The sequence below is a fragment of the Bombina bombina genome, chromosome 6 (genome assembly GCF_027579735.1).
Source record: "Bombina bombina isolate aBomBom1 chromosome 6, aBomBom1.pri, whole genome shotgun sequence".
Classification (NCBI taxonomy): domain Eukaryota; kingdom Metazoa; phylum Chordata; class Amphibia; order Anura; family Bombinatoridae; genus Bombina; species Bombina bombina.
In genome coordinates, this window is record NC_069504.1 from 458,818,454 (window position 1) to 458,833,055 (window position 14,602).

General features: G+C 41.3%; 1 protein-coding gene across 1 annotated transcript in view; it reads right to left on the bottom strand.

Moving 5' to 3' along the window:
* Positions 1-14,602, bottom strand: part of RUFY1 (RUN and FYVE domain containing 1) — a gene marked incomplete in the record, with an annotated part of 403,552 nt that overhangs the window by 156,965 nt on the left and 231,985 nt on the right. The window contains 1 exon segment of the mRNA XM_053717225.1: positions 5,071-5,140. Within this exon segment, the coding sequence (XP_053573200.1) occupies positions 5,071-5,140 (70 nt within the window).

Sequence of the window (14,602 nt, forward strand, 5' to 3'; positions counted from 1 at the left end):
AAACTGGATTCGGACACAAAGAAGGCACGACTATCTCCTGGTTAATGTTTTTGTTAGAAACCACTTTCGGAAGAAAACCAGGTTTAGTACGTAAAACCACCTTATCTGCATGGAACACCAGATAAGGAGGAGAACACTGCAGAGCAGATAATTCTGAAACTCTTCTAGCAGAAGAAATTGCAACCAAAAACAAAACTTTCCAAGATAATAACTTAATATCCACGGAATGTAAGGGTTCAAACGGAACCCCCTGAAGAACTGAAAGAACTAAATTGAGACTCCAAGGAGGAGTCAAAGGTTTGTAAACAGGCTTGATTCTAACCAGAGCCTGAACAAAGGCTTGAACATCTGGCACAGCTGCCAGCTTTTTGTGAAGTAACACGGACAAGGCAGAAATCTGTCCCTTCAAGGAACTTGCAGATAATTCTTTCTCCAAACCTTCTTGAAGAAAGGATAGAATCTTAGGAATTTTTACCTTGTCCCAAGGGAATCCTTTAGATTCACACCAACAGATATATTTTTTCCATATTTTGTGGTAAATTTTTCTAGTTACAGGCTTTCTGGCCTGAACAAGAGTATCAATGACAGAATCTGAGAATCCTCGCTTTGATAAGATCAAGCGTTCAATCTCCAAGCAGTCAGTTGGAGTGAGACCAGATTCGGATGTTCGAACGGACCTTGAACAAGAAGGTCTCGTCTCAAAGGTAGCTTCCATGGTGGAGCCGATGACATATTCACCAGGTCTGCATACCAAGTCCTGCGTGGCCACGCAGGAGCTATCAAGATCACCGATGCCCTCTCCTGATTGATCCTGGCTACCAGCCTGGGGATGAGAGGAAACGGCGGGAATACATAAGCTAGTTTGAAGGTCCAAGGTGCTACTAGTGCATCTACTAGAGTCGCCTTGGGATCCCTGGATCTGGACCCGTAGCAAGGAACCTTGAAGTTCTGACGAGAGGCCATCAGATCCATGTCTGGAATGCCCCACAGTTGAGTAATTTGGGCAAAGATTTCCGGATGGAGTTCCCACTCCCCCGGATGAAATGTCTGACGACTCAGAAAATCCGCTTCCCAATTTTCCACTCCTGGGATGTGGATTGCAGACAAGTGGCAGGAGTGAGTCTCCGCCCATTGAATGATTTTGGTCACCTCTTCCATCGCCAGGGAACTCCTTGTTCCCCCCTGATGGTTGATGTACGCAACAGTTGTCATGTTGTCTGATTGAAACCGTATGAACTTGGCCTTTGCTAGCTGAGGCCAAGCCTTGAGAGCATTGAATATCGCTCTCAGTTCCAGAATATTTATCGGTAGAAGAGATTCTTCCCGAGACCAAAGACCCTGAGCTTTCAGGGGTCCCCAGACCGCGCCCCAGCCCACCAGACTGGCGTCGGTCGTGACAATGACCCACTCTGGTCTGCGGAAGCTCATCCCCTGTGACAGGTTGTCCAGGGACAGCCACCAACGGAGTGAATCTCTGGTCCTCTGATTTACTTGTATCGTCGGAGACAAGTCTGTATAGTCCCCATTCCACTGACTGAGCATGCACAGTTGTAATGGTCTTAGATGAATGCGCGCAAAAGGAACTATGTCCATTGCCGCTACCATCAAACCTATTACTTCCATGCACTGCGCTATGGAAGGAAGAGGAACAGAATGAAGTATTTGACAAGAGTTTAGAAGTTTTGTTTTTCTGGCCTCTGTCAGAAAAATCCTCATTTCTAAGGAGTCTATTATTGTTCCCAAGAAGGGAACCCTTGTTGACAGAGATAGAGAACTCTTTTCTACGTTCACTTTCCATCCGTGAGATCTGAGAAAGGCCAGGACAATGTCCGTGTGAGCCTTTGCTTGAGGAAGGGACGACGCTTGAATCAGAATGTCGTCCAAGTAAGGTACTACTGCAATGCCCCTTGGTCTTAGCACCGCAAGAAGGGACCCTAGTACCTTTGTGAAAATCCTTGGAGCAGTGGCTAATCCGAACGGAAGTGCCACAAACTGGTAATGCTTGTCCAGGAATGCGAACCTTAGGAACCGATGATGTTCCTTGTGGATAGGAATATGTAGATACGCATCCTTTAAATCCACCGTGGTCATGAATTGACCTTCCTGGATGGAAGGAAGAATTGTTCGAATGGTTTCCATTTTGAACGATGGAACCTTGAGAAACTTGTTTAGGATCTTGAGATCTAAGATTGGTCTGAACGTTCCCTCTTTTTTGGGAACTACGAACAGATTGGAGTAGAACCCCATCCCTTGTTCTTCTAATGGAACAGGATGAATCACTCCCATTTTTAACAGGTCTTCTACACAATGCAAGAATGCCTGTTTTTTTATGTGGTCTGAAGACAATTGAGACCTGTGGAACCTCCCCCTTGGGGGAAGCCCCTTGAATTCCAGAAGATAACCTTGGGAGACTATTTCTAGCGCCCAAGGATCCAGAACATCTCTTGCCCAAGCCTGAGCGAAGAGAGAGAGTCTGCCCCCCACCAGATCCGGTCCCGGATCGGGGGCCAACATCTCATGCTGTCTTGGTAGCAGTGGCAGGTTTCTTGGCCTGCTTTCCTTTGTTCCAGCCTTGCATTGGTCTCCAGGCTGGCTTGGCTTGAGAAGTATTACCCTCCTGCTTAGAGGACGTAGCACTTGGGGCTGGTCCGTTTCTGCGAAAGGGACGAAAATTAGGTTTATTTTTGGCCTTGAAAGACCTATCCTGAGGAAGGGCGTGGCCCTTGCCCCCAGTGATATCAGAGATAATCTCTTTCAAGTCAGGTCCAAACAGCGTTTTCCCCTTGAAAGGAATGTTAAGCAATTTGTTCTTGGAAGACGCATCCGCTGACCAAGATTTTAACCAAAGCGCTCTGCGCGCCACAATAGCAAACCCAGAATTTTTCGCCGCTAACCTAGCCAATTGCAAAGTGGCGTCTAGGGTGAAAGAATTAGCCAATTTGAGAGCACGAATTCTGTCCATAATCTCCTCATAAGAAGAAGAATTATTATTGATCGCCTTTTCTAGCTCATCGAACCAGAAACACGCGGCTGTAGTGACAGGAACAATGCATGAAATTGGTTGTAGAAGGTAACCTTGCTGAACAAACATCTTTTTAAGCAAACCTTCTAATTTTTTATCCATAGGATCTTTGAAAGCACAACTATCTTCTATGGGTATAGTGGTGCGTTTGTTTAGAGTAGAAACCGCCCCCTCGACCTTGGGGACTGTCTGCCATAAGTCCTTTCTGGGGTCGACCATAGGAAACAATTTTTTAAATATGGGGGGAGGGACGAAAGGTATACCGGGCCTTTCCCATTCTTTATTTACAATGTCCGCCAACCGCTTGGGTATAGGAAAAGCTTCGGGGGGCCCCGGGACCTCTAGGAACTTGTCCATTTTACATAGTTTCTCTGGAATGACCAAATTCTCACAATCATCCAGAGTGGATAACACCTCCTTAAGCAGAGCGCGGAGATGTTCCAACTTAAATTTAAATGTAATCACATCAGGTTCAGCTTGTTGAGAAATTTTCCCTGAATCTGAAATTTCTCCCTCAGACAAAACCTCCCTGGCCCCCTCAGACTGGTGTAGGGGCCCTTCAGAACCAATATCATCAGCGTCCTCATGCTCTTCAGAATTTTCTAAAACAGAGCAGTCGCGCTTTCGCTGATAAGTGGGCATTTTGGCTAAAATGTTTTTGATAGAATTATCCATTACAGCCGTTAATTGTTGCATAGTAAGGAGTATTGGCGCGCTAGATGTACTAGGGGCCTCCTGTGTGGGCAAGACTGGTGTAGACGAAGGAGGGGATGATGCAGTACCATGCTTACTCCCCTCACTTGAGGAATCATCTTGGGCATCATTTTCTCTAAATTTTGTGTCACATAAATCACATCTATTTAAATGAGAAGGAACCTTGGCTTCCCCACATTCAGAACACAGTGTATCTGGTAGTTCAGACATGTTAAACAGGCATAAACTTGATAACAAAGTACAAAAAACGTTTTAAAATAAAACCGTTACTGTCACTTTAAATTTTAAACTGAACACACTTTATTACTGCAATTGCGAAAAAGTATGAAGGAATTGTTCAAAATTCACCAAAATTTCACCACAGTGTCTTAAAGCCTTAAAAGTATTGCACGCCAAATTTGGAAGCTTTAACCCTTAAAATAACGGAACCGGAGCCGTTTTTATATTTAACCCCTTTACAGTCCCTGGTATCTGCTTTGCTGAAACCCAACCAAGCCCAAAGGGGAATACGATACCAAATGACGCCTTCAGAAAGTCTTTTCTATGTATCAGAGCTCCTCACACATGCATCTGCATGTCATGCTTCTCAAAAACAAGTGCGCAATACAGGCGCGAAAATGAGACTCTGCCTATGATTAGGGAAAGCCCCTAGAGAATAAGGTGTCCAATACAGTGCCTGCCGGTTATTTTACAAAATTCCCAAGATTAAAATAATTCCTCAAGGCTATGGAGTATAAAATATGTTTATATATAAATCGATTTAGCCCAGAAATGTCTACAGTCTTAAAAGCCCTTGTGAAGCCCTTTTTTTCTGTCTGTAATAAAAATGGCTTACCGGATCCCATAGGGAAAATGACAGCTTCCAGCATTACATCGTCTTGTTAGAATGTGTCATACCTCAAGCAGCAAAAGTCTGCTCACTGTTCCCCCAACTGAAGTTAATTCCTCTCAACAGTCCTGTGTGGAAACAGCCATCGATTTTAGTAACGGTTGCTAAAATAATTTTCCTCTTACAAACAGAAATCTTCATCTCTTTTCTGTTTCAGAGTAAATAGTACATACCAGCACTATTTTAAAATAACAAACTCTTGATTGAATAATAAAAACTACAGTTAAACACTAAAAAACTCTAAGCCATCTCCGTGGAGATGTTGCCTGTACAACGGCAAAGAGAATGACTGGGGAAGGCGGAGCCTAGGAGGGATCATGTGACCAGCTTTGCTGGGCTCTTTGCCATTTCCTGTTGGGGAAGAGAATATCCACAAGTAAGGATGACGCCGTGGACCGGACACACCTATGTTGGAGAAAAAAACATACAATTTAAGCAGACTTACCTCTTCATTTAACTTTAAATTGGTCTTCTCTAAACCATCAACTTTAGCTTGAAGGTCTCCAACAGAGCAACTGAAAAAAGTGAATTATATGTTAAAAAAAATATTCATAGAATATCGTCTGTAAATAACTTATATGCCACAAATTAACAAGATTGTTATATATATATATATATATATATATATATATATACACATATATATATATATATATATATACATACATACACATACATACTGTACACACAGTGTATATATGTATATATATATATATATATATATATATATATATATACACACACACACTCACCGGTCACTTTATTAGGTACACATTGCTAGTACCAGATTGTATCCCCGTTTGCCTTCAGAACTGCCTTAATTCTTCGTGGCATAGATTCAACAAGGTGTTGGAAACATTCCTCAGAGATTTTGGTCCATATTGACATGATAGCATCATACAGTTGCTGCAGATTTTTGGCTGCACATCCATGATGCGAAAGGTGCTCTATTGGATTGAATTCTGGTGACTGTGGAGGCCATTGGAGTACAGTGAACTCATTGTCATATTCAAGAAACCAGTTTGAGATAATTCAAACTTTGTGACGGTGCATTATCCTACTGGAAGTAGACATCAGAAGATGGGTACACTAAAGTCATAAAGGGATGCACATGGTCAGCAACAATACTCAGGTAGGCCGTGGCATTTAAACGATGCTTAATTGGTACTAAGGCGCCCAAAGTGTGCCAAGAAAATATCCCCCACACCATTACACCACCACCATTAGCCTTAACTGTTGATAAAAGGCAGCATGGATCCATGCTTTCATGTTGTTTACTCCAAATTCTGACCCTACCATCTGAATGTCGCAGCTGAAATAGATCATACCAGGCAATGTTTTTCCAATCTTCTATTGTCTAATGTTGGTGAGCCTGGGTGAATTGTAGCCTCAGTTTCCTGTTCTTAGCAGACAGGAATGGCACGCAGTGTGGTCTTCTGCTTCTGTAGCCCATCTGCTTCAAGTTCGACATGTTGTGCGTTCAGAGATGGTATTCTGCATACCTTGGTTGTAACGAGTGGTCATTTGCGTTACTGTTGCCTTTCTATCATCTCGAACCAGTCTGCCCATTATCTTCTGACCTCTGACATTAACAAGGCATTGTCGTCCACACAACTGCCGCTCACTGGATATTTTCTCTTTTTCGGACCATTCTCTGTAAACCCTAGAGATGGTTGTGCGTGAATATAACAGTAGATCAGTAGTTTTTTAAATACTCAGACCAACCCGTCTGGCACCAACAACCATGCCACATTCAAAGTCACTTAAATCCTATTTCTTCCCCATTCTGATGCTTAGTTTGAACTTCAGCAAGTCGTGTTCACCACTTCTAGATGCCTAAATGCATTGAGTTGCTGCCATGTGATTGGCTGATTAGCTATTTGTGTTACCAAGCAATTGAACAGGTGTACCTAATAAAAGGGCCGGTAAGTGTGTGTATGTATGTATGTATATATATATATATATATATATATATATATATATATATATATATATATATATGCACCCACCCACACGTCTCCTATTAAATCCAGCACTCACTGTACCATAACATCCCCCGGGGTGCATTCCAAAAAAAGTTATAACCAAATAGTGTATAGAAGGCACTCTCCGTATTCCATATCAATTCTTTAATAAGTATTAAAGGATTGATATAGAATATAGAGAGTGCCTTCTATTCACTATTTGTTTATATATATATATATAAACATTAAAATATTAAAGTAGCTGCACCAACCAATTTACACTAAAGTAATGATTAAGAGTGCACAGAAGTATATAGTTAAGACTAATCAAATAAATATACCAAAAAACACTCCACACTTATTTAGAATCAACAAAAAATGTTAGTGAGTCTAAGGTTGTATGCCTTTTTTTGGAGATTCAGAAAAATTAAGCTGCTCTTTAGTGTAACTTCTGTATAATCATCAACCTCCCATTCAGCACAATAAATGGCTATTTAGCAGGTTTCTCCTAATACCATAAGATTTATTTAACCTCTTCTACTTTTAGGAAATTTCCATTAAACTACATGGGAAAAAACAATATACCTGGATTTTCTTTGTATTAGAAAATCTATTTACAAGTTCTTCTGATGTGAATGTCTGTAACTGCCTTGAGACTTATCACTGCCCATATGAAGTATAATAAACTGCCTTCAATGTAAACACCCTCTAAATTTGCAATTGGCATTCCAGAATATTTAATCTGAAAAGAGAATTCCTGATTATCTTGTCTCATCTGAGCTCAGAGATTACATTTCAAACCTTACCCTAACTGAGCACATGGTAGTCTCTGGTGATAATAGTCCAGAAGGCCTGTAGAAAATGTATTCATCTGATGTGCATGATCTGTACTAGCCGATAGTTGAGGTTCAACATCACATGGTGCAATAGGTGGATTTGCTGCAACATTTATATGGAGTTGTGATTTCAAAAAAGTACAGTATAATCACAACCCTACAGATATGTCATCATGTAACATATCTATGGACTTCCAATGATTCCAATGAGCTAAACTGCATATTAGGTCTTGCAATTAATAAACCAATCACAATCTAGTAATCATCTGAACAAGGAAGATGAATGATATTGAAATATTCAATGCTTGAATAGTCCTGGAGAATACTTTGCCTGAAAATACTCAATAAATCTGTATCCAGGATAACATCCAGGAGCAAAAAACTTTGCCAATCATAGGTTTGAAGTGCTGAATCACAAAGAAAGCGTTACATGCAACCACCTCTCTGGCAATGTTGTACAGATAAGGGGATCACTGAGATGAAAGAGTAGTATGGACCTTGACCATAAAAAAAACAACAGGAAATGTGGAAATGTAAGCATTATACAGCAAAGTTAAGGAACCTGACATTTTATGAAAATATGAAGAGCTTTACCTGGTTTTACAGCATGAATAACTGAGTGAATTATAAACATCCAGAAATAGGAAAAAGTCACAAAAATGTTAACCTAAACCTAAATTTCTTTTTAAGAATAATGAAAGGACTGAATAAGCACTTCAACCCTGTTCTGGTGGAAATACAGAATAATGACCCTAAAATTCAAAAGATCCTGTATTCCAGCTGTTTAACAGCACAAACAGCCTTCCATTAACTGGGTCCCAAGGGATGTGTTAAAGCAATTATCTTTACCCAGAATGCTTGAAAAAATCTATCCTCATAAAACAAAAAATATTAACAGAGAAAATGTCCTTAATCATGTAATATTTCAGCTTTAGAAGAGCTAACTTCAGTTTTAGAAATTCCCGGGGGAAAAAGCACCCAAAATGTCAGAGAATAAATAGTGAATCCTTTAAGGGATATGAAACAGTACTCATTTAGTAATAACAAATACACTACTACTGTGCAGAAGTTTTAGGCAGGAGTGTTAGCAACTTAAAAAACTAAATTTATGCTTACCTGATAAGTTTAATTATTTCCGGATATGGCGAGTTCACGGCTTGAGTAATTACTGTTGGGAATATCACTCCTGGCCAGCAGGAGGAGGCAAAGAGCACCACAGTTAAACTGTTAAGTATCACTCCCTTACCCACAACCCCCAGTCATTCGACCGAAGGGAAATGGAGAAAAAGGAGTAACTAAAGGTGTAGAGGTGCCTGAGGTTACAGTCAAAAGAACAACTGTCTTAAAATAAAGGGTGGGGCCGTGGCCTCACCATATCCGGAAAGAAAGAAATTTATCAGGTAAGCATAAATTAGTTTTTTTACCCTAAGATATGGTAAGTCCACGGCTTGAGTAATTACTGTTGGGAACTAATACCCAAGCTAGAGGATACAGATAAATAGGGAAGGACAAGACAGGCAGTCCTAAACAGAAGGCACCATCACCTGAAGAACCTTTCTCCCAAAAGAAGCCTCAGCCGAGGCAAAAATATCAAATTTGGAAAAAGTATGTAGAGAAGACCAAGTTGCAGCCTTGCAAATTTGTTCCACAGAAGCTTCATTTTTGAAAGCCCAAGAAGAGGAAACAGCTCTTGTGGAATGAGCTGTAATTCTCTCAAGAGGCTTCTGTCCAGCAGTCTCATAAGCCAAACGAATTATACTTTGTAACCAAAAAGAAAGAGTAGTAGCAGTAGCTTTCTGAACTTTACGTTTCCCAGAGAAACAAATAAAGAGGGCAAAGGACTGGCGAAAATCCTTAGTAGTCTGTTAGAAGAATTTAAGAGCACGTAAAACATCCAAATTGTGTACCAAACGTTCTTTCGAAGAAGGAGGATTAGGACATAGAGAGGGAACAACAATTTCCTGATTGATATTTCTATTAGAAACAACCTTTAGGAAGGAACACACAAAAGAAACTATCTGCGCTACTTCCCAGGAAATGATAAAATACAACAATTATAAAGCAAATACTCCAGTTACCATCTAAATGTTAATAACAACTATGCAACAAGCGGTAAAATGTGCACGCAATATTCAAAGGTGATGTCTCAAACAACAGTTAGATGTTTCAAACAAAATCACAGGTGAATGTGGCCAAATGATGATGGTATATAAAATGTCAGACTGGATGTTTCAATATAAAACTGACCACAGTACCTCACTATGTTCATATACCAGTATAGCAGCGACGTACAAGATATGCTCTCCAGAGTAGATTAAATTAATCTTTCAAAGCCCTCCAGCAGGTAATGGCGGCTTTTGAAAAAACGGCTCCTAAGTCTGGCCGGATGATGATGTCACCCGGTAGTGGGTATGGTGTCTGAGATGCAGCTACAGCGATACTGAGCTCGATCCTCTCAGCAAGCCAGGTACACAAAAAACAAGTAGACAAAAAGTGCGTAAAACTCGATTCAAGTGAGTTTTATTATACAAGCAAATCACACAATAAAAGAAACACACTTACAAGATATGCAAGGGATTTCAGCATGTAGTCATTACTGGTTGTCTGTAATGACTACATGCTGATATCCCTTGCAGATCTTGTAAGTGTGTTTCTTTTATTGCGTGATTTGCTTGTTTAATAAAACTCACTTGAATCGAGTTTTGCGCTCTTTTTGTCTTCTTGTTTATTTGTGAACCTTTGAAAGAAAACCTAACTTAGTACGAAGAACCTCCTTATCGGCATGAAAAATAAGATAAGGGAAATCACACTGCAGAGCTGAGAGTTCTGAGACTCTTTGAGCAGAAGAGATAGCAACAAGAAACAAAACCTTCCAAGATAACAATGTCTATGGAATGCAACGGCTCAAACGGAGTTAGCTGTAAAACCTTAAGAACAAGGTTAAGGCTCCAAGGAGGAACAACAGACTTAAAGACAGGCCTGATTTTGACCAAGGCCTGACAAAAAATTGCACATCTGGCACATCCGCCAAATGTTTATGTAGTAAAACTGATGAAGCGGAAATCTGACCCTTTAGGGTACTGACTGACAATCCCTTTTCCAGGCCTTCCTGAAGAAAAGATAAAATTCTAGGAATTATAATTCTACCCCAAGAGTAGCCCTTGGATCCACACCAATAAAGATATTTACACCATATCTTATGGTAAATATTTCTAGTAACAGGCTTGCGAGCCTGAATCATGGTCTCAATGACCGACTCAGAAAAACCACGCTTAGACAGAATTAAGTGTTCAAGATTTGGATGAAGGAAGGGACCCTTAATCAGGAGGTCCTTCCTCAGAGGTAGTCTCCAAGGTGGTAGAGATGACATCTCCACTAGGTATGCAAACCAAATCCTGTGAGGCCACGCAGGGGCTTTTAGAATCACCGACGCCCTCTCCTGTTTGATACGAGCAATGACTTGTTGAAGGAGAGCAAACGGAGGAAACAGGTATGCCAACCTGAAAACCCAAGGAACCGCCAGAGCATTTATCAGAACGGCCTGTGGATCTCTTGACCTTGAACCGTACCTTGGAAGCTTGGCGTTCTGATGGACCTAACTCCGGCACCCCCAATTTGAGGACTAAGCTGGAAAACACCTCCAGATGGAGTTCCCACTCCCCGGGATGAAAAGTCTGTCTGCCTAGAAAATTCGCTTCCCAGTTCTCTACTCCTGGAATGTGGATGGCAGATAGACAGCAATTGTGGGTCTCTGCCCACTGAAGAATCCGAGTAACCTCCTTCATGGCTAAGGAACTCCGAGTTCCTCCCTGGTGATTGATGTAAGCCACAGAGGTTATGTTGTCTGACTGGAACCTGATAAACTGGGCTGAGGACAACTGAGGCCAAGCCAATAGAGCATTGTAAATCGCCCTCAACTCTAAGATGTTGATGGGAAGAGCAGACTCCTCCCGAGTCCAAAGGCCCTGAGCTTTTAACGAGTTCCAGACTGCTTCCCAGCCCAGCAAGCTGGCGTCCGTGGTCACGATCACCCAGGAAGGTCTCCGAAAGCATGTGCCCTGAAACAGATGTTCCTGAGAAATCCACCACGGGAGAGAGTCCCTTGACGACTGATCTAACTCTATTCTCTGAGATGGATTCACATGGTTGCCATTCCATTGTCTGAGCATGCACAACTGGAGAGGTCTCAAATGGAATTGAGCAAAAGGAATGATGTCCATGGAAGCCACCATCAGATCGATTACCTCCATACATTGAGCCACTGAAGGATAAGCAGTAGCCTAAAGAGAGAGGCAAGAGGAAATTATTTTGTTTTTCCTGACCTCTGTCAGAAAAATCTTCAATAGAGAATCTATTATGGTCCCTAAGAACACTACTCTTGTAGCAGGGGAAAGGGAGATTTTTTCCATATTCACATTCCATCCGTGGGAACGAAGAAAAGAACAATATTTCTATGTGAGATTTTGCTTGTTGAAAAGATGGCACCTGAACCAATATGTCGTCCAGGTAGGGTGCAACAGCAATTCCACGAGAACAGATCACTGCCAAAAGAGCCCCCAGAACCTTTGAAAAAATTCTGGGAGCCATGGCTAGACCAAAGGGCCACGAACTGGAAATGTTTGTCCAGAAAGGCAAATCTCAGGAATCTGTGATGGTCCCTGTGAATAGGAACATGAAGATACACATCCTTTAGGTCTATGGTTGTCATGAACTGACCCTCTTGTACTAAAGGAAGAATGGAGCGTATAGTCTCCATCTTGAAGGATGGAAATTTGAGAAACTTGTTTAGACACTTCAAGTCTAGAATGGGACGGAAAGTTCTCTCATATTTGGGAACCACAAATAGGTTGGAGTAGAACCCGAGACCCTGTTTCTGCACTGGAACTGGAACTATCACTCCCAGGGAGGAAATATGTTGTATATGTTGTATACATTTCAAGAACGCCTATCTCTTTATCTGGTCTGCAGATAATCATGAAAGATGGAATCTGCCTCTGGGAGGAAAAGTCTTGAATTCCAATTTGTAACCCTGGGATACTATGTCCACAGTCCAGGAAACTGAGACATCTCGTATCCAGGCTTGAGAGAACTGAGAAAGTCTGCCCCCCACCTGATCCGATCCCGGATCGGGGCAAACCCTTCATGCTGATCTGGAATCAGCTGCGGGTTTCTTTGATTGTTTCCCCTTGTTCCAAGACTGACTGTGTTTTCAAGAAGACTTGGAATGTTCCTGCTTGGAAGAAGAGGAAGGCTTTCCTCTGAAGTTACGAAAGGAGTGAAAATTACTCTGATGTTCTTTAGGCCTATTCTTCTTATCTTATCTTGAGGTAGAAAAGACCCTTTTCCACCCGTAATATCAGAGATAATTTCTGCCAAACCGGGTCCAAACAAGGTTTTGCCCTTGTAAGGAATCGCCAGAAGCTTGACTTTAGAGGAAACGTCCGCAGATCAGAATTTCAACCATAAGGCCCTGCGGGCTAGGACAGCGAAACTAGAAGTGTTAGCTTCTAGTCTACCAACCTGTAAAATGGCATCTGCAATAAAGGAATTGGCCAACTTAAGAGCTTTAATCCTATCTTGAATTTCATCCAAGGAAGTCTCTACTTGAAGAGAATCAGACAAGGCGTCGAACCAATAAGATGCCGCACTAATCACGGTGGCAATACACACCGCAGGTTACCATTGGAAACCTTGATGAACATAAATCTTTTTCAAATAAGCCTCCAGCTTCTTGTCCATCGGATCCTTAAAAGAGCAACTTTCCTCAATAGGAATAGTGGTTCTCTTAGCCAGAGTAGAAATGGCCCCTTCAACTTTGGGTACAGTATACCAAAGGTCTTTAATGGAGTCCTCGACAGGAAACATTTTCTTAAAAATGGAAGACGGGGAAAAAGACACCCCTGGTTTCTCCCATTCCTGTGAGATAATCTCACTAGCACGGTCCGGCACAGGAAAAACCTCTGAAGTGGAAGTTTCATCAAAGAAACTATTAAGTTTACTAGATTTCTTAGGAAGTGACAACGACAGGGGTATCAGTCATCTAAAGTAGCTAAAACCTCCTTTAACAATACACAAAGGTGTTCACCTCTCAGAAGAAGGAATTATACTGTCCGAATCTGAGATTTCACCCTCAGAAAGTCCCGATGTATCTTTCTCATCAGACTTATGAGAAAGGGCAATTTGGGAAGCAGAACAGAGGACAGGCACCTTACTTTCTGAATTTATAGATTTCCTCTTGTGTTTTCCCTGTAATCTGGGAATGGCAGCTAATGCCGCAGATACCGCTGAAGATACCTGGGCAGCAATTTCTGCTTTTAAATAAACTCCACTAGGAGTTATAGAGGAACCGCAGGGCACTGCATGTGAAGCCATTGAGGCTTGGGACGTAGCAGGAAAAAGCTGAGGTATTATTTTAACAGCATCATCCTGAGAGATTAGGCTAAAAAATGTACCCTTTATTTTGCAAGGTTTTCTTGACACATGAAGAACAAAATTGCATAGGAGCTGCAATTTGTGCATCTAAACATAATAAGCATGAATTCATTAAACAGGCTCTTGCTCCATATCAGACATGTTGTGAAACAGTAAATAAACTTGTACAGATAAGTTTCAAAGATTTTAATATTCAATTAAAATAAGCTAAGCAAAAAATACACTCTAAATGTTATCCCAAATTAGGATCGATACCCAGCTAAAATTATGTGAGAAAAGTTAAGAAAAAACATTTAATAAACATCAAATAAACTTCTAAAAACCCCTCAGGCAACCCCGCACCTCAATTACTGAGGTGCCTTACCGCTACCAATTAAGACCGGATCACCCAGAAATGGAGAAAAACAACTTTTTCCTCAAAAACGTTATGAAGTAAAGCCGGTCATGTGGTCGCAACTGCCGAGCTCAAATTACTGTCGCGACACAGAGAGGCACTACTTCCTGGTACACTGAGTACTAGAAAAGTAAATTTATGCTTAACTGATAAATTAATTTCTTTTACGATATGACGAGTCCACGGATTTCATCCTTACTTGTGGGATATTAACCTCCTGCTAACAGGAAGTGGCAAAGAGCACCACAGCAGAGCTGTATATATAGTCCCTCCCTTCCCCTCAGTGATTCGGCCAAAGTTATAGGAAGAGAAAAGGAAAGGCTAAAAAGGTGCAGAGGTGACTGAAGTTTA